Here is a 22,706-nt window from a genome sequence, read left to right as displayed (position 1 = left end):
TACCTCGGTTTTTGAACAGCTTGGTTCCCAAACAACTCAGAACCCGAATGCTGCAAACCCGGAAGTAGGTGTTCCGGTTTTCGAACTTTGCCTCGGAAGCCGAAGGTGCTCCTGAGCTTCTGTTTTCACTGTTGCGCAGCTCATTTGAGTCCCCCGCATAGTAATTAAGGCTTTTTTCATCCCATGTTACCCTTGAAAGGCAATTTTAAGTCCCCACATCATAATAAAGGTTTTTTTATCCCGTTTGTATCCTTGAGCAGCTAATTTAAGTTGTCGCCCCCCCACGCATCGTAATTAAAGCCTTCCATTTCTGATTGCAGTGTTCCAAGGTGATATTTGGTGCTTTTGTTTTTGCTATTTTTTGCATTTTTGTTTGTGTGGCTTTTTCATTTTTGTGACTGTGGCCTGTTTTTCGTTTTATGATTGATTGATTGATTGAGTCTGCTGAAATGGATAAAAGCCCCCCATCCAAACAATGACTATTATCAGTGCAAGTAAGAAAAAAAATAATTTTAATTTTTATCATCTACAATACTGTCTTATTTATTTTATAGCATAGATTAGAACATTGATTATTGCTTTCATTTTATGGATCAGTGGTCTTGTTGGATAGTAAAATTCATGTTAAATTGCTGTTTTAGTGGTTGTTTTTCAAAGTCTGGAACAGATTAATCTGTTTTGCATTACTTTCAATGGGAAAGTGCACCTTGGTTTTGGAACGTTTTGGTTTTGGAATAAACTTCCGGAACCGATTAAGTTTGAGAACCAAGGTACCACTGTACTGCTTCTCTTCCTAGTTAGTACATATGAGGAAGCTGGCTCTATTCCTCTCGATACAGAGAACAGAAATTGGCAGAAGGACAGTAAGGATATGACAAGGCTAGATGAAGCCCTGATGTGTTAAGGAAAGCATTTATGAAGAGTGATTTTGATGGACAAGTAAGCCAATGAACAGTGTGAAAAATAGTATTAAGTATCAGGAAAACTAGTACATCAAAATAGTGGCCTTTTTGACTGTCCATTCTAGGAGTGGGGAGGAAAGAGAGGCCTGATACTTACTGGAAAGTTTTGTAAGCTACTGCACTGCAACCTAATATATACTTAACACAGGAAAGATCCCCTTTCAAGTGTCTATTACTTAAATCAGGGATTGCCAATGCAGTGCCCGCTGGCACACATTTGCCCAGAGAAGTTTTCCCTGGGGCTTGTAGGGTCTCCTCCTACTGAAATTAAGACTTGAAAGAAGCATGTCATTGTAGTCAACAGAATAGGTTGTGATGCAGTGTGTGCAGTGCCCACAACAAGCCCAAGTAGGTTGTTGACCCCTGACTTAAATTACAACTGAAATTGCCAGTGTGTGCAGTTGTGAAGCAGCTGTTAAGAGTATCAAACTTTGTTATTAATAGTTACAGTTCTATTCCAGAGATTCAAGTCAACTATAACATTTTAAAAGTGTGGCACATATATGATGATCATAATCTTCAGGGGCATTATACTCCTTCACAAGTTTGGAAAGGGCTCAGATTTCTGCAACTAGTTCCTTCACTATATGAATGTTTGTGCCTTATTTGCTTAAACTAATTCATCTAAAGCTATTGTTATTTGACAAGCCCTGACCAATGTTCCATTATGTTCCTTGTTGATATTTCTAGGAATAAAAACAATTTAGCACAAACACAATGTCCTTCAACAAATTAACACATTGTATCTTTCCCTTTAAAGCTTTTCTTACTAAAGCTTAAAAAGAACAGATTTGCACATTTTCTTCCTGCAATTTATGGACAGCCAATTTAGTCACGGCAAGTCTCAGTATTCATACGTTATTGTTCCCAAATAGCCTCAAGAAGCATCTGTGCTTCTTGAATCATGGAGTAATGTTAGTCATTAAGTTATGCCAACCACATTTAACGAAAATGTAAAAAAAATATAACATGTTAGCTTTGAAAAGCTAATAATACAGGCAGCCCCATTTACACGTGTTCAATATGTACATGACCATGTATCGCACCAAACTCAGAAACATCATAAAGTCATCACTGAAACATCACGAAAAGGGTGAAATGGTGTGTTTGCAGGCTTTTTCAATGGGTTTCAATTATATGCAATTTCACCGACGCATGAGGTGCCTCAAAACGTAACCCACACAAACGGGGGGCTGTCTGTACTGTTCATAACGCCAGTATTTCTTCAAACGAAGAAATATATCAGAAAGTCTTAAAATAGTATGTGGAGTGCTAAAACTAATCTAATGAGAAAGTCATTTTACAGTTCACAACATTCTGCAAGAAGATACTATACTATATTAAAGTCTAATTCAGGTATTGCAAAACCATTGTTTTGTTGTTAGGGTTGTGCCTTTGGCTCATGTGCACTGTTCATCTCTGCACCATTCATCCTCCACCACCTCCTTGCTACTTACAGTTAAATTTTATCCTGCTCTTCCTATTATTGCTGTGTCCGAACTGGGTAAAGACTCTCCTCCCCGAAGGGGAGGGGTTGTGGTCGGGGCTCGAGCTCCGGCTAGCAGGGGGCGTGGCCCCCTGCTGACCACTCACCTGGCTGGCGCTCACGCCCCCTCGGTGGCCATCCAACCGGGGGCCACGGTGGGGGCGTGTTCAGCAGCATTTTGCTGCAGCGCCAGCCATCGCCCGGCCTCATTCTTCCTGCCTTCGCCCCTCACGAGTAAAGGAATCTGGGGGTCGTGTATTCCGTCCGATGCCTGCTTGGCGGGAGGCCTTGGCACGACCCTCGGTGACAGCAGGGGTGAGCCTATAGTCGGATCAGCATCGACAGGCTCCACCTACTGGTGAAGAACCCAATTGTTTCGATCCAATGCCTAAGCCAATACCTTTCAAATGCTGTAACCAATAAAGTTGTGGCCTTTCTCTAGCCCATTAACCTTATATCACGTGTCCTTGTGTCTTCATTTCTCTTCACCAGGGTCGGGTCCTCGAACCACAAACTATAGTTACCATACCACACAAATCCAGTTGAAACCCTGGCGCAAGATTCAGCACAGCACAAGCAGGCATCAGTTTGGGCAATGGGGCCTCTCCTCCTCACTGCAGCTCCCACCCCTAAAGATGCCCTGGCAGACCCTCCTGAGCAGATCTGAGGGGGGAAAGAGGAATGGAGGGGAAAAAGAGAAACCAGGAGTCTGACTGCATAAAGAATTCTACAGTGCGAGCAGGCAGACATCAATGAACGTTGTCCATGGCTTCCAATGGGAGTTTGGAGGCAAGCTATGGTTTGCAGTACAACAGGAAGCAAGGATGGGAACTGAAGTGAATGAGCCCAAGGTAAGGCCTCAAATGCCAAACTATAGTTTGGTTATGACAACTGAACTGAGACATGAATTTTTGTTTTTATGCTCAGAACACCAAAAACATGTTGCAATGCCACACCACGAGGATCCTAAAAGCCCAATCTACCAGCATGTAAGTACAATGAATTAAAAAGAAATACCAGTGGTTTACTGACTTACCAATACATGCATCACCATCTAACAAATTGTCATCTTCAGAGGTCTGGAAGTCCATGATGACACCGGCTCCATCTAGAAGTTCTTCATCACTGCTTGCACTAGTTATGCTGTTGTAGCTATTTCGGTAGTAACCTCTATGGAACAACTGTTCAGACTCCATTTAGCTGCTTTAATTACCTGAAGAAGAAGAAATTCAAAGTTATAAAGCATTGCCCAAGTACACAATTCACATTAAAGTGAAGAATACGAAGATTTTTCTTGAAGTATTAGGAAAATTCATTATAGCTCAATGAAGGTGCAACTACCATAAATATAATTCAAAAGCAGCAGCAACTACCCATGTAAAAACACTCATGGTTTGTGTTTAATTCTGAAAACATGCATGCTTTTGAAGCCAACCTACAATCTCTATCATAGTACTATAATACTTATTTTTCATTATGAAAATATTATGCTTATGCTACCTCCTTTCTGAGATATGAACTTAAGCAGACATTAGTTAGATAGGATAATGTGACTTCAAAACTGAAGCATTTATTGATAGACAAAGGGAATAAGAAAGGACAACTCATGCAGTCAGTAGCTCAAAAAGCAACCCTACAGCTTCCTATAAAGGCAACTATAAAAAGTAGGTAGAATGTGACCAAGTCACACTCATAATAGACCCACCAAAATCAATGAACTTAAGTTTGTCAAGCTCATTTATTTCAATGGGTCTGCTCCACGTATAACTTAGTTGGCTACAATCTGTAGTTCCTTTTGTGGAATGGGATGGGTAGAAAGCATAGAAGAAATTAAGTGTGAGAAGAGCATGTGGGAGAAGAGGTAAAAGTGTGAATGAAAGGCAGTCTTTCTAATAACCCTGGAACATCCATTTTGCACCTCAGGTGATTATACAAATTCACCTTTTCATCACTGCATCTGTATACCTATGACAGGCTGCTTATCTTAATGATACATTGTACTATCTACTTCAATTAGACATAATGACTGGGACACCCAACTTGTACTAGCAGAAAACACTTCTTACAGGTCTTGGGGTGCTGCTCCAGAGGGCCCTTCAATCTAGAGGAAGAAGTTGAAAGTTTGATGTATGTGTGGAAAATACTGCACATGAAGCTGTGGATCACTTCTAGTTTACAGTATAATAGTCTATATACAAAACTTTTTTTAAAAAAGCCAGTTTATAAAAAGCAGACTGTTAATGTTAAGCCTACGATAAACATGTAGGTTTCCTCATGCTGATCCAAAATTTATTCATTCAGAACTATTATTTATTAATCATCTGATTTATATTCCAACCTTCCTCCCATACGTAAAGGGACCCCTAACCATTAGGTCCAGTCGTGGCCGACTCTGGGGCTGCGGCACTCATCTTGCTTTATTGGCCGAGGGAGCCGGCGTACAGCTTCCAGGTCATGTGGCCAGCATGACTAAGCCACTTCTGGCAAACCAGAGCAGCGCACGGAAACGCTGTTTACCTTCCCGCCGGAGCAGTACCTATTTATCTATTTGAACTTTGACGTGCTCCCAGGATTGCAGACAGAACATGCTAAAACTTTTTAAATCTAAAAACAGTTCAAAAACTTCATTTTGACCAGTGATCAAGGCTTCTATGAACGGTGTCTTTCAGTCATCAAATGTCCGAGTAAATAGGAATGTTCTTAAATTTCTCTTGAAGGTAAACGATGAGGGAGACAGATGTACCTCACTCACAAAGGAGAGCATTTGCCAGAAACGGCTCTGTCATGGATCAATACCAACCAGGCAGCCCCACATGGTGGCATGACCAACAAGTCTTCATCAAGATAGGGTACAAGAAGCTCGATACTGAGGAAGGTGCTCTTTTCAGTACTTGGGTCACAATACTGAGTCATTTATTGGCCAGTAACTTAGGTTACACAAGCACAGAATTTCAGTTTTAGTAAAGGGTACATACAAGCCATTTTAATCAAATTCATATAATAAAAATGAATAAAACTGCATAACTAATGTACAGGCGAACACAAGCCACAAAAAGCACAAATACAATGATTTGATATCTCAGTAACAACTTTATATGTGCTGATATAGTTCTACTTAAGCCAAAGATCCACTTCTAAATAAAGTGCAAGACCAAGGCAGGATAGTAAGTGTTTTAACTTCTACAGCCATATATTTAACAATTTAGGTAATACTTCAGTCTGCTTTATGAAATCAAGAAAACTAGGTATTATATATCACAGAAATGGTTGTTTTACCTGTAAAACCGGGGTTTTTTGCTGAAAATATACCAAATTCAATGCCAGTGTTTTATGGTGCCTTCATTCACTATTCTTTGGTCTTGAAATTAAACTTTCAGTCTTCTTATATAGAATCACAACTCGTGCTCTGAAGTCATATGACTTTTAAGAACTATGGAACCATTATGAAAATTTGTTGTATCTTTGGCACGCCTAACAGTGGAACTATGGGAATGTACCATTGATGCAGGATAGATGGGAGGATTCACGGCAGGCGAAGAGGAGGGAATCCTCTCTCTGTGGCCATTTCTCTACCCGCCTATTTTATTTTATTTTTGCAGATATTCTCTTGAACAGCAAAGCAATGTGCAATCATTTTTACCCCAGCAAAAATTAAATGGGGGCCCCACTGGAGGCAGTGGAAGGAAGGAAGAAGAGAATGGCATGTGGAAGACAAAAGAGGTTCAAAACTATCTAAATGCCTTTATTCCTCCCTGGTTCCCTCCTTACAGTTGATCCACTTCTAGGAACTGCCCTCCAGAGATCCTGAAGGTGTTATACAGGGGGATATGGAAAAACTCAAATTACAATACTCCAACACTTTCATTAAAGCAGCTTTTTCTTAAGATTTATGAGTTGGAGCACTGGTTCCCAAACTTTTTGGGGCCACTGCCTACTTGGTTCCATAAATTCATCCCCAGTGCTCCCTACCAGATACTATAAAAGCATTATTCAGAATAGTGGCTTGCACAACCTGCAATGGAACACAGTAATGGAACTCCCATGCAGAACATTCACCTTGCCTAGCTCCCAGACCTAGGGATGAACTACCCACAAGTCTTGTCAAGATTCAGTTTCAACTAATTAGCTTTAATCCAGCCCACTATGTGTTCAAGTACCAGGTTAGGACCTGTTCAGCCACACCCAACTCAGATGTCATAGAAAAATAAAGTTGGTTGTTATTCACACATTGGTGGCACCTGCTCCAAACCCCTAATGACGACTCTAAATTAGTATTAATGACCTTCAGATTAGACTACAGTACTGTAATATGCTTTAAGTTTGAGACAGAGACAGAAACTGCTACTACAAGCGAAATGCTGCTGCCAGAATACTGACTGGAACATGGCAATCAGACCATATTTCACCCATTTTGTTTGATCTACATTGGTTGCCAGTTATTTCTGGGGCCACTTCAATGGGTCAAAGCCTTAAGCGGTTTGGGACCTAGGCACTTAGAGGACTGCCTTCTAAGTGCTCCATTGTATCATCTGAGGTATCACTCTGGATCCATTGGTGATACGAGACCTGCAGGCAGCAACAAGGGCAATCAATAAATCCAGAGTGGTGCCTTCAGTTTCCAAACTGGTAGAACTGGAAGAGTGGAGATCAACAGAATATAATGAGGAAAAACATCTGAAATATAGGGTGGGTGGGACAAGGCGATGGATAGATTTAAAAGTAAGGACAAAATGTTTGTGGTGGTCACAGAAAGGGAAGCTCGTGAAAGGCTCTTGATATCATATAGAGCAACAAATAAAGAGGTGCCCCATCTCTCCTCTGCAGAGAGGGAGATGTTCTTGTATCACACAGAGCTTTTGTACAGGCAGAAACTTCATTTATTCCAAAACTCAGCAAGGACATTAAGTTTTCTGCAGAGAAGAATTGAAAAGAGAAGATCTATTTGTTCTTTGTCAACTTGTGTTGCAAGTCCATTTGGGATACATGAAGCTTAGCTTCCAATAAAAATATTTTAGGTAAACAAAAGCTCATTAAGTGAGTGAAACTTTCCCCAACCTGACGTTGACTAGATGTAATAGACTACAACAGCCGTCTGCCCTGACCAGAGTTATAGTCCAAAACATTTAAATGGCAGCAGGTTGGGGGGGGAGGGGATCCAGCCGCCTCTGCGAGAGTTAGGATGAGACTTGTGAGAACTTCAGGCCTATGCAAGTGTATTTTTCTATCCGCCAACAAGTTAATGACAGCAATCGCTGAGGAGTACAAATCAACGCATACCGGTAATTGCCACATAATGTTGCAATACAAGCTGCCAAACATCAAGGCCACAGATTTGTTTGGGAGCACTACTTCCGTGTAGGCATGTACACAAACCCATCCCAGAAGCAACTTAGCTTACAGTTGCCTATGTAACTTTGGTGATTCCAAAAGGGCACAGGACTTCTTTGCTCAGAAGGAAACCCCACTAGGGGGCCATGCAGCTGGAGGGCAGCACCACTGGGCCAACTTGAGGGGAAAGCCTTCCCTTTGGCAAGAGGCAGATTCCATCAATGGAAACGGGGGGGGGGCGCGAGCGCAGGAAGGCGGCCTGGCCATTCTGCCCGCCCCATGGATACCTTCGGGCCGATGGCAACGGCAGGATGCGGCATGATGCTTCCTTTTCCTGGCCAGCGGAGAGGAGAGGAGCCTTCCAGAGGCGAGGGGTACCCAAGGGCTCACCCCCTCAGCGCAGACGCCTCACCCTCTCGCCCCCCGGGATCACCTGGCACGTTCTAGCAGGCGCCCCTCCGCCTCGCCTCACGCCACAACCACCTTCCTGCAGCGGAGGGAGCGCGTGAGGGAGGAACCGCGTCCCGCATCGCCCGCCCCGCTCCCCCGGCCACTCAGGCGCCGCCTCGGCTCCCTCGCCTCAGCCGCATCCTGCCCTACCTGGCCGTGTGGCGCCGCCTGGTGATCCCGCCAGAAGGGCTCACACATCCTCCCTCCGTCGGGCCGGACGGAGAGACTCGGCCGCCTCCCGCCCAACTAACGCGGGGGGTGGGGCTTCACGCGCAGCCCACGCCTCGAGGTCACGACTCAGCCAGCCAATCAGCGTCCGGAAATCGGCGCTCGGCTCAGCGGAACCCCGCCCTTCGCTGGCGAAAGGTAGGGGGTGGAGATAAGTGTCTCCGCGGCCGCGCAGGCGCAGCCGCAGGACCGTCAAACGCCCCGTGCCGGGGAAGCTTTAACCGGGCGTGTTAAAGGCAGGTGGGTTCGGGCTCCGCGCGTGCGCAAGGTAGTTAGCGCTGCTAGCTGGTGTTCGCAATGTCCGCAGGAACAGAGCCCTGGGTTTAGGTAGCGCTCGGCTGAACGGGACTTTCAGCCGCCTGAAGTTTTGCCAAGTGACAGGACTGAGCCTTGCAATTAGCAAAGCTGGTCTTCCCCGCGGCATTTTAAGGTTTCAATCTTAACAGACCCGTCGCATGAGATGGGGTGGTTGTAAGGGTTTGGGACTTTTTAATTCTGTGTGGTACGAACGGTAATCATATAAGTTTTTTTTATATATACTTGATACACACACACACAGTGCATCTAAAATACGAAAAATATAGAATACTCCTTGCCCGCATTAAGGTGCAGTTCAGATTACCCACTAATGCAACAGTGCTGCTCTTGTCTACTCAGAAGTAGGCCCTGCTAAATTCACAATGAGCCTTACTGTCAGGCGGCTGTGCATATATTATGTAGGATTGCAGCCTTGCTGCACGATTCCTGAAAAGTAAATATTAACGAGTTATGTGGACATTTCTCGCAATAGGACATTTTGGCAGCACACACTTTGGTCATGACGTGGAGATACTTCAGGCCTATCAAGCAATCACTTCAGCAATGTCATGTAAAAAGGGGGGGGGTAGGAAAAGAGTTAAGATTCAAAATAAGCATGTGTCCAGGCAGCAAACATGTGTTTAGTGCAGTTACCCAAACATAAATAAACGAGGTGGCAATGCAGCTGGGAGACGATGAAGGAAGATACTTGCATAGATAGATAAGTGGAAAATGCTTATGCAGGCTCCGTGTACCGTGCTCCACCATCCTCCATCTCTCTCTACGGATGCTCGGACATTAAGCGGGCCGGGAAAACATTAATTATACGCAATAATAGGCAGGAGTAGCCGCATGCATTGAGGGGCCTCCCGCTGCTCACCCTCAACCCCGCCTCTTTCCCCATCCGCTGCTTTCACTCGGTACTTGGGTCACGTGACCTCCCCTCTCCCGCGTTACCAGGGTGAAGCTGTAAGCAGGCGCTGACGGCGCTCCCTCTGTGGTGCATCCGAACCTTCAGGGCCCCGGCTTCGCCCAATGGCACGGCGCGGGTTTGATGTCGCCGTCCTATAGCAACGCGAAAGGGGTGGGAGCGGAGCTCGGGTTCGGTTGGAGCAGCTGGAAAAAGGGTGAGGTGGGCTCGGGGTTCGGCAGAGAGGTGGCGGGGCTGGAGAGGGAAGAAGCCTGAGGAGGGAGGGGCGCAAATATTCTTTTCCCGGCTCGCTTTGCAGCAGCAGCGGCGGTGCCTGGCTGCTTCTCCTCCCTGTTTCCCCGCGCTTGGGGCTCCTGCTTAGTAAGTTGCCTTGTTCTGCCCTGTTTGTTTGTCGTCGCCGACGCTGTTGCTGCAGCGATGGGTGTGTCGGGGGCCGCAGTGGGGAGGCTCCCTCCTCGAGGGCCCCTGGGTGTCGGAAGGTGAGCCCCTTCCCTCCTGGCACGCTGCGGCGCAGAGGTTCATGGAGCAGGCTCCAGTGTTTAAATGCGGGGTAATTACCCCGGAGTAACTCCCACGGCCTGAAAGTCAGTTAACGGAGGCGATTATTATTTTTTGGTTAAGTCACTCCACTCCATCCACGGGGAGTGTGAGGTGAGAGGAACTTCTCTCTTCCCACCCATTAGCATCCTTATCGAGAACGGTTGAGTTACTGGATATTGTCAGGTCCAATACAGAAAACTAATAGAGCTTTACATGCGAGCCACTTTTTACAGGCGTTTCAGAGAAGTGAATCAAAATTGGTTGAAAACAAGGCGCCTTACATTGTACTGAGTAAGTTCTAATTCATTACGGCGTAGACGAGATTGTAGTTAACCAATTTTGATAACTTTGAAAGGCCCGAACTCCATATTTTCTAAAATTCGGCAAAACTGGTTTTACAAAGCGGTAGATCAAAACATTACTAAAACAGCAAAAGTGGTGTGTGTGCTATACTAATCATATGAATGGTTGTAGCATTGAGCTGCAATTCTGTGCACCTTATCTGGGGAATACAGAAAGACCTAGGAAGCTGCCTTGTATCAAGTCTGATCATTGGTCCATCTCTAGTTCAACGTTGTCTGTACAAATTGATAGCTGCTCTCTGCTTGTTCAGATTGCGTCTCCCCCAGCTCTATCTGGAGACGCTGGGGATTTAACCCCGGCAGTTGGAGTCAAAAAGCATCTAGAACATAGGAAGCTGCATAGTATCAAGTTGGACTGTTGTGCCATCTAGATCAGTTTTGTCAACACTGACTGGCAGAGGCTTTCCAGAGTTTAAGGCAGCAGTCTTTACCATCCCTACATGGAGACACCAGTAAATGAACGTGAGACATGTTACTGCAAAGCACGCGCTCTACCACTGCAGGGTTCCTCAGCCCCAGATGAATGGAATTGACTGCCAAACTCTGTAGGGTCAAAAACACAATGTTGCATTGTACCTCAGAACTAATTAGTAAGCAGTGCTGGTATTTCAAACTTGAAAAAAAAATGCCCCCTATGGCCATAGTAGCCAGTGACTGGGCAGCCATATAGTGGACCAGCAGTAATTTCCTAGCAGTCTTCAAGGGTAAGGTAGGCCCCATGTATAATGTACCACATCAGTCTAATGTATTATATCGGTCTAATGTAGAGGTTATCAAGGCATATAGAACAGCAGCCAAGACTTTTATCACTCAATATGGCATGCCGACTTTATATTAATCACACTGACCTCATCCCCAAAGTCATGTGGTGGCATTAGTCAGCAATTTCTTATATGTGTTTAAAATAGCATTAGCAGCTTGAATCTTGTGGATTCCCAAAGAATAATTCCTCTATTGTAGAGCAGAACTCTTCCTATACCATCTTCTGGTACTTGACTAGTCAGATAGTTTCAGAAGCATTCCAACTTCCATCCTAGCAAAGCACTCCAGAAAGATACAATTGATGAAAGCTGATGAGAGTTCCACAAGAATACCCCTTATCTATATCCTGATGACGGTTATCTTCAGGGGCAGCAACAAAGTTTGAAAATGCATTCAAGTCATTAGCTTAAGCTCTGCTATCAAACTAACTCAGTTCGGGTTATCATTTTAAGGCTGCACTCTTAAATAAGTTTACTTGGAAGTGGTCCCATGGAACTCAGTGGGTCTCATTCCCAAATAAGTATTTAATCCTGACTTGGGAATAAGCTTCACTTTAACCCAGTGGAACCTACTTTCAGGTAAGAGTGCATCGTGTCAGACTATATAACAAAGATCCAGGTAAGTGTTACTTTTCATAAATGCAGCAGCTCTCCTTTTCTAATTTGTGCTTTGAGGTTTACTTGCATCTTCTTGGTATATAGTCTGTGACAGCTTTTTAATCAGGTAAGATATAAATATTTCTGTGTTCCTTTGAAAAGCATTCCCCATAGTAATAGCCATGGGATAGAGACAGTGGATGCAAACTACTGTACGGCGTATCTGAAGCAGAAATAATTGCATTCACAGGCTTAGAGACCTTATAATGAAAGGGAATGTTGAAACATTGATGGCATCTAAAAAGACAAGTGATTTGGAAACTGGTTTGTGATGCATAAATTGATCTGGCAGATACAAAAAGAGCAACTTGGTTATTCCGTTAAAAAGCTCCCTTTTTCTCCCTAGCCCATACATAAGGATGCCTTAGAAAAGTACCATGGACAAATATATTAAGGTGCAAAAGATTGGTGAAGGATCTTTTGGAAAAGCAATTCTGGTTAAAGCAAAGGAAAATGGCAAACAATATGTTATTAAGGAGATCAATATATCCAAGGTGAGTCTCTTGAGTTTTATTTCCTTTCATTACATCTTTCCTTATATTTATGTTTTCACAAACAATGCTTTTCTTTTAAAGATGTCGAATAAAGAGAGAGAAGAATCAAGGAGAGAAGTTGCAGTGTTGGCAAACATGAAACATCCAAATATTGTGCTATACAGAGAATCATTTGAAGGTTAGGATTAAAAATAACTTGGCATCTAAAATAAGAAGCTTAACTGGATTGAAGTGCCTGAATTGGGGTTTGTGTGTTGCCTTTCAACGTCCAGTTTCCTGTTTAGTATTTCTTGTTGCATGCTGCAGTTCTGTGTGTGCTTACTTAAAAGAGGGGATGGAGAAGAATTTCATTAGACCCACATTATTAAGCAAACTGACCTAATTTCCATCTGCCAGACTAATATGCAGATCAGATCACAATTATCTTTTGAATATCACACTTCTCTGAACCTTCCCATAGTGTTCTCAGCTCAGAAAAAATAACCAAAATATGTGTGTGTGTTTTTTAAAAAAACAACTCATTTTGTAGTGAAGTATATTTAGAAATAGGGATGCAAGTGGCGCTGTGGGTTAAACCACAGAGCCTAGGGCTTGGCAATCAGAAGGTCGGCGGTTCGAATCCCCGCGACAGGGTGAGTTCCTGTTGCTCTGTCCCAGCTCCTGCCAACCTAGCAGTTCGAAAGCACGTCAGAGTGCAAGTAGATAAATAGTTACTGCTCCGGTGGGAAGGTAAATGGTGTTTCCGTGTGTTGCTCTGGTTCGCCAGAAGCGGCTTAGTCATGCTGGCCACATGACCCGGAAGCTGTACACCAGCTCCCTCGGCCAATAAAGTGAGATGAGCGCCGCAACCCCAGAGTCATCCGTGACTGGACCTAATGGTCAGGGGTCCCTTTACCCTCTATGTTTAGAAATGCATTTCAGATAAGATACATATCTAAATACAAAATTTTGCATGAATTTTCTTTCTTTAAAAATCAGACTAATGTGGAAGTGTGATGAAGATGATGATATTTTATTTGTACCCCACCCATCTGATTGGGTTGTGTCAGCTCCTCTGGGCAGCTTACAGCATATATAAAAACCATAGTAAAACATTAAACTTTAAAAAGCTTCTCTATATATGGCTGCCTTCAAATGTAGTCTAAAGGTTATATAATTACTCATATCCTTGATATCTGAGGGGAGGGCATTCCACAGAATGGGTGCCACTGCTGAGAAGGCCCTCTGCCTGGTTCCCTGTAGCTTCACTTCTCACAGTGTGGGAAATGCCAGAAGGCCCTCAGTGCTGAATCTCAGTGTCTGGGATGAACGATGGATGGAATGGACTTACATAAATGAACACATATGAAATTGGCATGGGCCAGAAATAGCATGATCTGACATATCAATTTAAAAGTCAGTCAAATTGATAAGTAGGACCTCCTAATAAATATGGTTGGATTGGGCAGCAAGTCTACCATTTTTCATGTCTCCTGTATGAGTTGGAAAATACACAGTAATGGAAGCTAAACAAATTAAGGGACTGGCCAGTGTGATGCATTGTGAAGTGTAAATTAACACTTGTGTGTATTTATTTATTTATTTTACAGAAGGTGGCTGTCTTTACATAGTGATGGACTATTGTGAAGGAGGAGACCTGTTTAAAAAAATTAATACACAGAAAGGTGTCTTGTTTTCAGAAGACCAGGTAAGAGGATTTGAAATCTATATTGCTTGATAACTGTAGATGTTCTAGCTCTGATAGACACCCACTATGTCCACAATAATGGCTGGCATTGGTGCCAACCAAAAAATATGTGGTTGCGATTTTGACTTTTGCTTTGCCTCTGAAATGTGATGTCAATTCTAACTTCTTTTAGATCATGGATTGGTTTGTACAGATCTGCTTAGCACTGAAACATGTGCATGACAGAAAAATTTTGCATCGAGACATAAAGTCACAAGTAAGTTCACTGAAACTTTTTTTTAATTGAATGTCAATGTTATAATAGCTAGGCTTTAGCCTACTTTCTTCAAAACACTGATGAGAGAACAAACCTATGTCAGGACTTTCCAGAAAGAACAAGGGTTTGTGCACTTGCAGGCCAAGGCTTCCTTCAGATGTAATGCTAAAAGTATGGTTCAGCGTTATATGAGCACCAACAAGGTGGCCCCTTTCTCTCCTCCACTTTGTGTACAAGAGAAGAATGAAGTTTTCACTTTTGGTTTGTAATCAACCTTGAGTTTCCTGTTATGTCTGACCCTGAGATACGTTTATTCTAAATATGGTTAGTTTTGACAAACCAAGATGGAATGCACACATTCCCATATTTCCAGTCTAAGCTTATATCTTGGTTTAGAGTGCATGTGATTAGCTTTCAGGTTACATATTGCAATTATGTTCGTGAGCTTTAAGCAAACAGATTTGTCAGAATTGTTTGGAAATACTCTTAGTTACCAATCAGTTGTTAATTACAACTGACTAAGAAATGTTAATATGCATCCAGCTAAAAGTGGTTTCTTGTAATGATTGGCAAATTCGGTATAAGTTACTTTCTTCTCTACTGAATTTAACTTCGTGTTAGTGTACTGTATTTTTCTTGTTTCTACTCCAGAATATATTTTTAACCAAAGATGGAACAATACAGTTGGGGGACTTTGGAATAGCTCGAGTTCTTAATAGGTAATACTGAAATACGTTTTGCGCAATTCACACAGTACTATAAAACATAATCTAATTCATTATATTTTTATTTTTAGTACAGTGGAACTTGCTCGAACTTGCATAGGAACGCCGTATTACTTGTCACCAGAAATCTGTGAGAATAAGCCTTACAACAATAAAAGGTAGTATTTAGCTATAGGCTTAACTTATTATTGAAAGACCTACATTGGCTCCCAGTACGTTTCCGAGCACAATTCAAAGTGTTGGTGCTGACCTTTAAAGCCCTAAATGGCCTCAGTCCTGTATATCTGAAGGAGCGTCTCCTCCCCCAACGTTCTGCCCGGACACTGAGGTCCAGCTCCGAGGGCCTTCTGGCGGTTCCCTCACTGCGAGAGGCCAAGTTACAGGGAACCAGGCAGAGGGCCTTCTCGGTAGTGGCGCCCGCCCTGTGGAACGCCCTCCCATCAGATGTCAAAGCGATAAACAGCTACCTGACATTCAGAAGACATCTGAAGGCAGCCCTGTTCAGGGAAGTTTTTAATATGTGACATTTTAGTGTATTTTTCATCTTTGTTGGAAGCTGCCCAGAGTGGCTGGGGAAACCCAGCCAGATGGGCGGGGTACAAATAAATTATTATTGTTGTTGTTGTTGTTGTTATTGTTGTTATTATTATTATTTTATTTTCAGTTGTATGTAGATGCCATTGTCTTTTATCGCAATGCAATTTATTCAACTGACTTCTTCATACTGCTGTGTGAAAATACAGGCCAACCTACTTTTATCCAGCCTCAGCATTTTGAGGCACATGCATAACTGAGAGCAATGCAGAGTATCTATTCCATGTAGGGAATGTGCTGGTGAAGCAGATTGCTGTGGCCAGCAGTATTGCGCTCTCCACTAGCTGGTGAGCAGAGGGTTCAGTCCTGCTGGGTGCTGATTTGCCAACACATTCCTTGCAGGGAACACTGGCAAAGCAGACTCCCATCCCCACTGGTCAACACTGAACACTGACAGGTGCGCAGTGATGACATCACGTTACTGATAGGCGGGTGGTCCCACCACCCCCCCTGTCAGAATTGACTCATGGTGTTAGGGAGAGATAAAGGATTGGCCTGCTGGGCCAAAAATATCCCTTACCCATTATCGCTTCCTTCTGGCTGTTAAGAGTAATAGCTATCCTAGGCCAGACTGATATGCTTTGATCCCAAGTGCAGTCCAAGATGTGAACCAGAAGTGGGAAATCTAAATGTCTTCCATATAACAAAAATAATATAATAATTTGACAATTTGGTATCCTTTGGTCGTAAATGACAGTTTGCTCATTTATGGAAGTGCGTACCCAGTTACATTTGCATAAACAACCTACCTTAACTTTGCACCTGGCCCAGAGAAAAGGGCAAATGATGGATGAGAAAGTCATCTTTTCTAAGGAACCAGCAGAACAAAAAGCTATAAGCAGGCTGATAAGGTCCACATTGTTGCTTAGATGGTGCATGTTGCACAAGTGAACAGAATTTCAGCCATTGCAATTTACATTACCGTAGAAATGTGGATAACCATTTGGATGGCAGAAGTTGCCCCAGCTGAAATGTACATATGTATATAGGCATAGCTGAACTTAATAAGGTGACTGAAAGTAATACAAGCTAACTCAAGTTTCAAGGACAAGCTCAACCAGGCATAGGCAAACTCGGCCCTCCAGATGTTTTTGGCCTACAACTCCCATGATCCCTAGCTAACAGGACCAGTAGTCAGGGATGATGGGAATTGTAGTCTCAAAACATCTGGAGGGCCGAGTTTGCCTATGCCTGAGCTAGACTATTGATCATCTAGGGGTCTGTGCAAACTAATGTTCTGTGTCTTGTTTCTTTAGTGACATATGGGCTCTTGGTTGTGTTCTCTATGAAATGTGCACACTGAAACATGCAGTAAGTCGACATTTCTAAATACTTTATAAACGAAACTCTTTTTTCCAATGCCCAGTTAATGCAATATTTTTATTTTAGGTATTTTGACATCAAAATCACTTGTGTTCTGCTGATCGTATACTTTTAGTAGTTACGTGGAGTGGTTGGTAGGAGAGAATTGAACTAATAGATAATTACATGCCCATGATAAGATTCAAAGTAACAGCATGTGACACAAGTCAAAGCCCCAAATACAGCTGTTCGCTGGCTTGGATAACGTGCCACATTGTTGATGGGATTTTTAAAATGGAGGGAATTTCACTCCCCCAAACTTCAGCCTTAGAGCAATTACAGTAAGGCTGCAACTTGCACACAATTTAACCTGTATGCATTCAGCTTTACATGTGTGGCAAATGTTTAAAAAATAATAAATGGAAAGAGGGTGGGATTCTGGGAAAAATGACTTTGGCAGTCACACCCACCATTGAACCCAATGGGTTTTGACCAGTGCTTTTTTCTGGGTGGACGCAGGGGTACGCATACCCCTAAACATTTTGTGACTAAGTTTGGCCTCATTGAGGGGCAGTATTTCAATATGAGTAGGAAAATGAGAGCACCCCTAAACATTTTTAAAGAAAAAAGTACTGGTTGCAATGTTGGCTTTAAGATAAGAGGGTAGTGGGAAAACAATATGGAAAATCTTTATGGATAAAATGCAAGACTAAAAGCAAATTGAGAATATTTTCTAGAGCACCGAAAATGCATATTAAAGTAATTTTGATTTTTGTAGCATTAGGAAATTCAGTTGTCTTCTTTTGCTGTGGCATTACTACTGTCTAATACATACAAATTGCACTTATCTCTGCAGTTTGAAGCTGGAAATATGAAAAATCTGGTACTCAAGATAATTTCCGGATCATTTCCTCCTGTTTCTGTGCATTATTCCCATGACCTCCGGAGTCTGATTTCACAGTTATTTAAAAGAAATCCTAGGGATAGGCCATCAGTCAACTCCATATTGGAGAAAATTTTTATAGCTAAGCGTATTGAAAAATTTCTAACACCCCAGGTATGTACTTGGACCTATTGTTACAAATGATCTACTGTGCAATAAGTTTAAGAAGCCCATCATAAACATGCTGCTTCTGTTAATTAAGAAATATTTCGGTTATGTGCAATATATCTGTGTATCTTAGCAAATTAGGTACTATTGTGTTTTTATGATTATCCTTCTATAGAATAAGAACACTGAAATGCCACTCTACAGCAGTGTGTGTATGTGTGTATAAAGTAACACACCGTTTCAAATTCAAACTTTAATTATTTAAGATAAAAAAGGTAAAGGGATCCCTGACCATTAGGTCCAGTCGTGACCGACTCTGGGGTTGCGGCGCTCATCTCTTTTTATTGGCCGAGGGAGCCAGCGTACAGCTTCTGGGTCATGTGGCCAGCATGACTAAGCCGCTTCTGGAGAACCAGAGCAGTGCACGGAAACGCCGTTTACCTTCCTACCGGAGCAGTACCTATTTATCTACTTGCACTTTGACGGGCTTTCGAACTGCTAGGTTGGCAGGAGCAGGGACCGAGCAACAGGAGCTCACCCCGTCACGGGGATTCGAACCGCCGACCTTCTGATCGGCAAGTCCTAGGCTCTGTGGTTTAACCCACAGGGCCACCCGCGTCCCTAATTATTTAAGATACTTATACATCAATAAAGTAGCTTACTTATACGGGGAGGAATGGGGAACCTCAGGCCCCGTGGTCAAATTCACACCTCTCTATCATGCCCTTGAGACTTTGCCCATTCCATCTTCCCACTGCAGTCACACCCCTCACAGGTCCTGCTCTGTGTCTAGTGATTTTTTACCTCGCTGGAATGTATCCATTAACAGTGACGTTATCCCTTGCTTGCCTGAAGAGTCGTGTGTGTCTGGTCACACCCTTTTCCCACATCCACCTCTGGAAGGTTGCCCATGAGAGAATGTTCCCCAGCCCTGACATAAAAGAGGGCCTCAACATTTTAGATAAGACTTTGAGATTAGAGTCCTAGTCATATGTGTAAGTAACTTGAATAGAGCATGCTAAAGCATACTTGAACAATATTTTTCGATAATATTTAAATACCTCTCTAATTAGGTACATTTTTAAAAGCATAAAATATCTTAAAGCTTAACGGGGTCCCCTCCTCAGGGTATATGGAGAGCTTCTATGGAGGGTTCAGACATGCACCTTGTGACAACATGACCTTTCTTGGCTAATTGAAATGTTGTATGCTGGTTGTGTGCTCATGGCCATTTATGTGATGAAATGTTATAAAGATTGCAATCCGTATCCAACTTGTAAAAACTCAACACGTATGTACTTTGTCTTTGGGACAAGGTGAATGAGCTTTATACATTTATTCTTAAGAACTTCCCATGAGTTTGAATTCAGGTTCATAACTACTAAACTGCTTTTTAAAAAGGTATGAACATCCAAGGTAGGGTACAGCTATCTCTATATATACTCTTCTACAGTGGTACCTCTGGTTCCGAACTTAATTCGTTCCGGAGGTCCGTTCTTAACCTGAAACAGTTCTTAACCTGAGGTACCACTTTAGCTAATGGGGCCTCCCACTGGCCTGCAATTTCTGTTCTCATCCTGAGGTAAAGTTCTTAACCCGAGGTACTACTTCTGGGTTAGCGGAGTCTGCTACCACTGTATTTTTGGAACAAATGTTTATGGAAACATTTATTCAATTTATTGGTCATTCAGTAACTGTTAGACTCTGTGTTACTCTCTAACATAAAATTATTCTTTTAGCTTATTGCAGAAGAATTTAGCCATAAAGTATTTCAGAAGTTTGGACCTCATGCTGGACCAGGTAATATATGAAAAAAATCCTCTTAGGTGCATTTTAGTTGATTCCAAAACATCATTGACCCGATCTCTAAACAGAGTATCAGGTGACAGTAGCAAATGCAGAACATTCATGATGTTTAGAGCCCCTAATTTAGAATTCATTTTTATTCATCCAAGATAGCCTATGCATAAGGAAAGGAATCTTCATCTAGAAACTTGGTTTTGAAGCGAGTTTTCACAGATCAGCTTTTGTGCACGATAGCAGTACAGTATTAAAGGGAAATTTCTCAAGTTATAAAAATTGCTTATTGTTAACTTATATTACAAGTAATTAGTTTGAAACAACACAATATTGCTTCAAAATCAGTTCCAAATATGTAGCTTATAGCCAGAGCATTTTGCTATTCCTTTTGCCAGGTATGTAGATAAAGATTGCTTTTGGCACATGGCCCGGTGGGGAACAGGTAGACTTGAAAGAAAGAATATAAAAGGTTATCAATCTTTGTCATAAGTAAGTAAGTAAGTTGTGTCTTCTCTTCCTCTTTTCAAATAAGCATTCAACCAGTTCAGTCTTATATGGAGTGTGTTGTACCTAAGCCAAATAATATCAGCATATTCCTTAGTCTTGAATATTCCTTAGTCTTAGGACAGATTCATAAAGAAACCCAGTGTTATGTAAAGGAGTTCTTTTTTTGTGTGTGTTTTCTCTCTTGAATAGCAAAGAGACCAGCTCAAGGACAAAACTTAGCCTCTGCTGCACCAGCTCAAAAAATCACAAAACCTGCTGCTAAATATGGAGTGCCTTTAATGCTTAAGAAGTCTGGGGATGCAGCTAAAAAGCCCTATGAGAAGCCTTCAATTAAATGCCGACAGGTGAGAGAAAATATTCAGCAGTGAAACAAAAGTATATCTTTTTGATGAGGGGGTGGAGAAAGTATATCTTGGGATTTTGGTGTTTGCGTTTTTTAAACCTTAACTGCATTTTGTTTGTGTCAACTTGTCACGGGCATAGTTTCAGCGACCGATAGATTCCCTTGCGGGAGTGGAAACACGGTATGTAACTAGTCTTTGCAATTGCACTGTGTTGCACATTCAGGTGCAAGGCATCCAATGTGGCATCTGTTGCCTTTCCACCCACTTTCCACTATAGATTGGCTGTGAATAGTTTTGGACCTGCTCACATATCGCTGCATGCAATTATATCTGCATTAAGGCCCATAACACAGCTGGAAGGTGTTATGGCGTGTTTTGGTTCCACCCAGTGTAAAAAGTGTACAAAGACCATATAATAAAATAACAGCAAGTAAACTCTGCCAGTAAACATTCCTGAAAAGAAAACCTAAAATGCTATAACAACAAGCTTCAAAAACTCAGTGGAATCAAAGTGTTGATTTGGTATTTCAAAGTACTGTATAAAGTGGCACAGCCTAGTGGGTCTTCATGAGTAAGTTATGATGTTATACTGGCCCTGTTGGTACGTGCACCATCTTAAATATTTAGGATCTCATTTGCCTTTTATTTGAGCAGATTTGTTTTATTTGACTTTTTAAATTTGTGTCATCCACTGTTGACTTCGTCTTTTTCTTTATTATTTACAATATGAGATGCAGCAGGAATGGCTAGGGATCCAATCGATCCTAAGCTGCTCAAGCCCAGCCTTCCCAAAAGCCCTGTTTTAGGGCTTCCAGCCGATTTCTACCACCAGAAATCCACTCTGCTGACTGCATTAAGTAATCGATGAGCATACCCCCCAAAAAAATTTAGTGTCACTCTACTTGGGAAGTCTGTAAAATATTTTCCTTATATGTCCTCATTTCTCTATGCTAAAACAGTGATAGCTTTTGGCAACTTTGAAATGATCCACGCATGATGTGAAACCAACTGGCTTTTACTTGGCATTAAAAATAGCATGCAGTCTCCCATGTGTAAGTTAGTTGGTATGATGTGTCAGGGGAGGAGGAATAGAGATGTGCTTTATTTATATTTTGTTTTCTATTAACAAACAGCAAAACAGCAAAATACTTGTGTCAGTATTGCTGTCTTTGGCACACTGTTGGGCAATCAGATAAATGAATGGATGAAAAATGGTGTTCACTTTTGTCTGTACTGCTGAGAATACATTAAGGCTTCAGTACTTGATGCATTTACTAGGGAGTCAATGGTATTGAAATTGAATCAAGTCCTAAGTGTAGTTTCCCAACAGTAAGATCCACTCACCAAAGTGTGGTTTTTATTTCTCAGTGCACATGGAGAGGCCGAAACTGTAAGATTAATAGCAAGTTTGCAAAGCTAACTTAGTTTATTCCTGCGTTATTGATTCTCCATGCTCAGTTACCTTCTGCAGCACATGGTACATGCATTCCTTCTAATTTGTAGTTTCACTCTTTATTTAGGCCCCTCCACCTCCAGTGAAGAAAGGGAAACCAGTAGAAGAAAGGAGGAAAATGTTTGAGGTATAAAGACATGGAAACTAAGGAAACTAAGCAAAATACTTTTAAACACAAAACAAAGCCTTCAAACCTTTCCTCCTTATTTCCTTCCACTAGATATCCTCTAACCTTATTTATATATATCTCTCTGTGTGTGTTTATATATATATTTAGATATTAAAACCTCTAGAATTTGACTCTTACTATGAAGTCCTAACCATCCTGACCTAATTCTCAGGAAATAATGGCTCAGGGGTTGAATCTGTATTTATTTTCAGGAAGCGGCTAAAAAGAAAAGACACGACATTTTTGAGAAGGACAAAAGACAGCGTGAACAGGTAAATTAAAGAGAGTCACTATTTTTGTTCTGTTTTTAATGATGGAATGC

At 42.1% G+C, this 22,706-nt stretch overlaps 2 protein-coding genes across 21 annotated transcripts in view; one reads left to right on the top strand and one right to left on the bottom strand.

Moving 5' to 3' along the window:
* CLCN3 (chloride voltage-gated channel 3) overlaps positions 1-8,558 on the bottom strand; it is a 45,212-nt gene extending 36,654 nt beyond the window's left edge. Inside the window, exons 1-2 of one of the 5 annotated variants that reach the window (XM_083520269.1) lie at positions 8,377-8,558; positions 3,485-3,661 (exon numbers count right to left, since the gene is read on the bottom strand). In XM_083520269.1, coding sequence (XP_083376395.1) covers positions 3,485-3,644 — 160 coding nt within the window. In that variant the 5' untranslated portion in view covers positions 3,645-3,661; positions 8,377-8,558. Of the gene's footprint in view, positions 1-3,484; positions 3,662-5,724; positions 5,823-8,376 lie in introns of those variants that run through there. The other 4 variants (XM_083520260.1, XM_083520266.1, XM_083520270.1 and 1 more) reach the window with 4 other exon arrangements.
* A 14-nt stretch (positions 8,559-8,572) lies between these two features.
* The window catches only part of NEK1 (NIMA related kinase 1), a 42,946-nt gene continuing 28,812 nt past the window's right edge, over positions 8,573-22,706 (top strand). For 4 of the 16 annotated variants that reach the window (XM_083520239.1, XM_083520234.1, XM_083520237.1 and 1 more), the window contains exons 1-12: positions 9,877-10,042; positions 12,349-12,496; positions 12,578-12,674; positions 14,086-14,183; positions 14,356-14,439; positions 15,091-15,158; positions 15,236-15,322; positions 17,015-17,069; positions 17,917-18,117; positions 19,851-19,911; positions 20,608-20,762; positions 22,597-22,656. In XM_083520239.1, coding sequence (XP_083376365.1) covers positions 12,380-12,496; positions 12,578-12,674; positions 14,086-14,183; positions 14,356-14,439; positions 15,091-15,158; positions 15,236-15,322; positions 17,015-17,069; positions 17,917-18,117; positions 19,851-19,911; positions 20,608-20,762; positions 22,597-22,656 — 1,083 coding nt within the window. In that variant the 5' untranslated portion in view covers positions 9,877-10,042; positions 12,349-12,379. Of the gene's footprint in view, positions 8,695-8,865; positions 8,885-9,698; positions 10,043-12,348; positions 12,497-12,577; positions 12,675-14,085; positions 14,184-14,355; positions 14,440-15,090; positions 15,159-15,235; positions 15,323-17,014; positions 17,070-17,916; positions 18,118-19,850; positions 19,912-20,607; positions 20,763-22,282; positions 22,343-22,596; positions 22,657-22,706 lie in introns of those variants that run through there. The other 12 variants (XM_083520248.1, XM_083520242.1, XM_083520236.1 and 9 more) reach the window with 9 other exon arrangements.

This window comes from Podarcis liolepis (assembly GCF_965112155.1).
Source record: "Podarcis liolepis genome assembly, chromosome: 9".
NCBI classification, from domain to species: Eukaryota; Metazoa; Chordata; class Lepidosauria; order Squamata; family Lacertidae; genus Podarcis; species Podarcis liolepis.
Note: the sequence above shows the minus strand (reverse complement) of the source record. Positions and strands in the feature narration are given on the sequence as shown.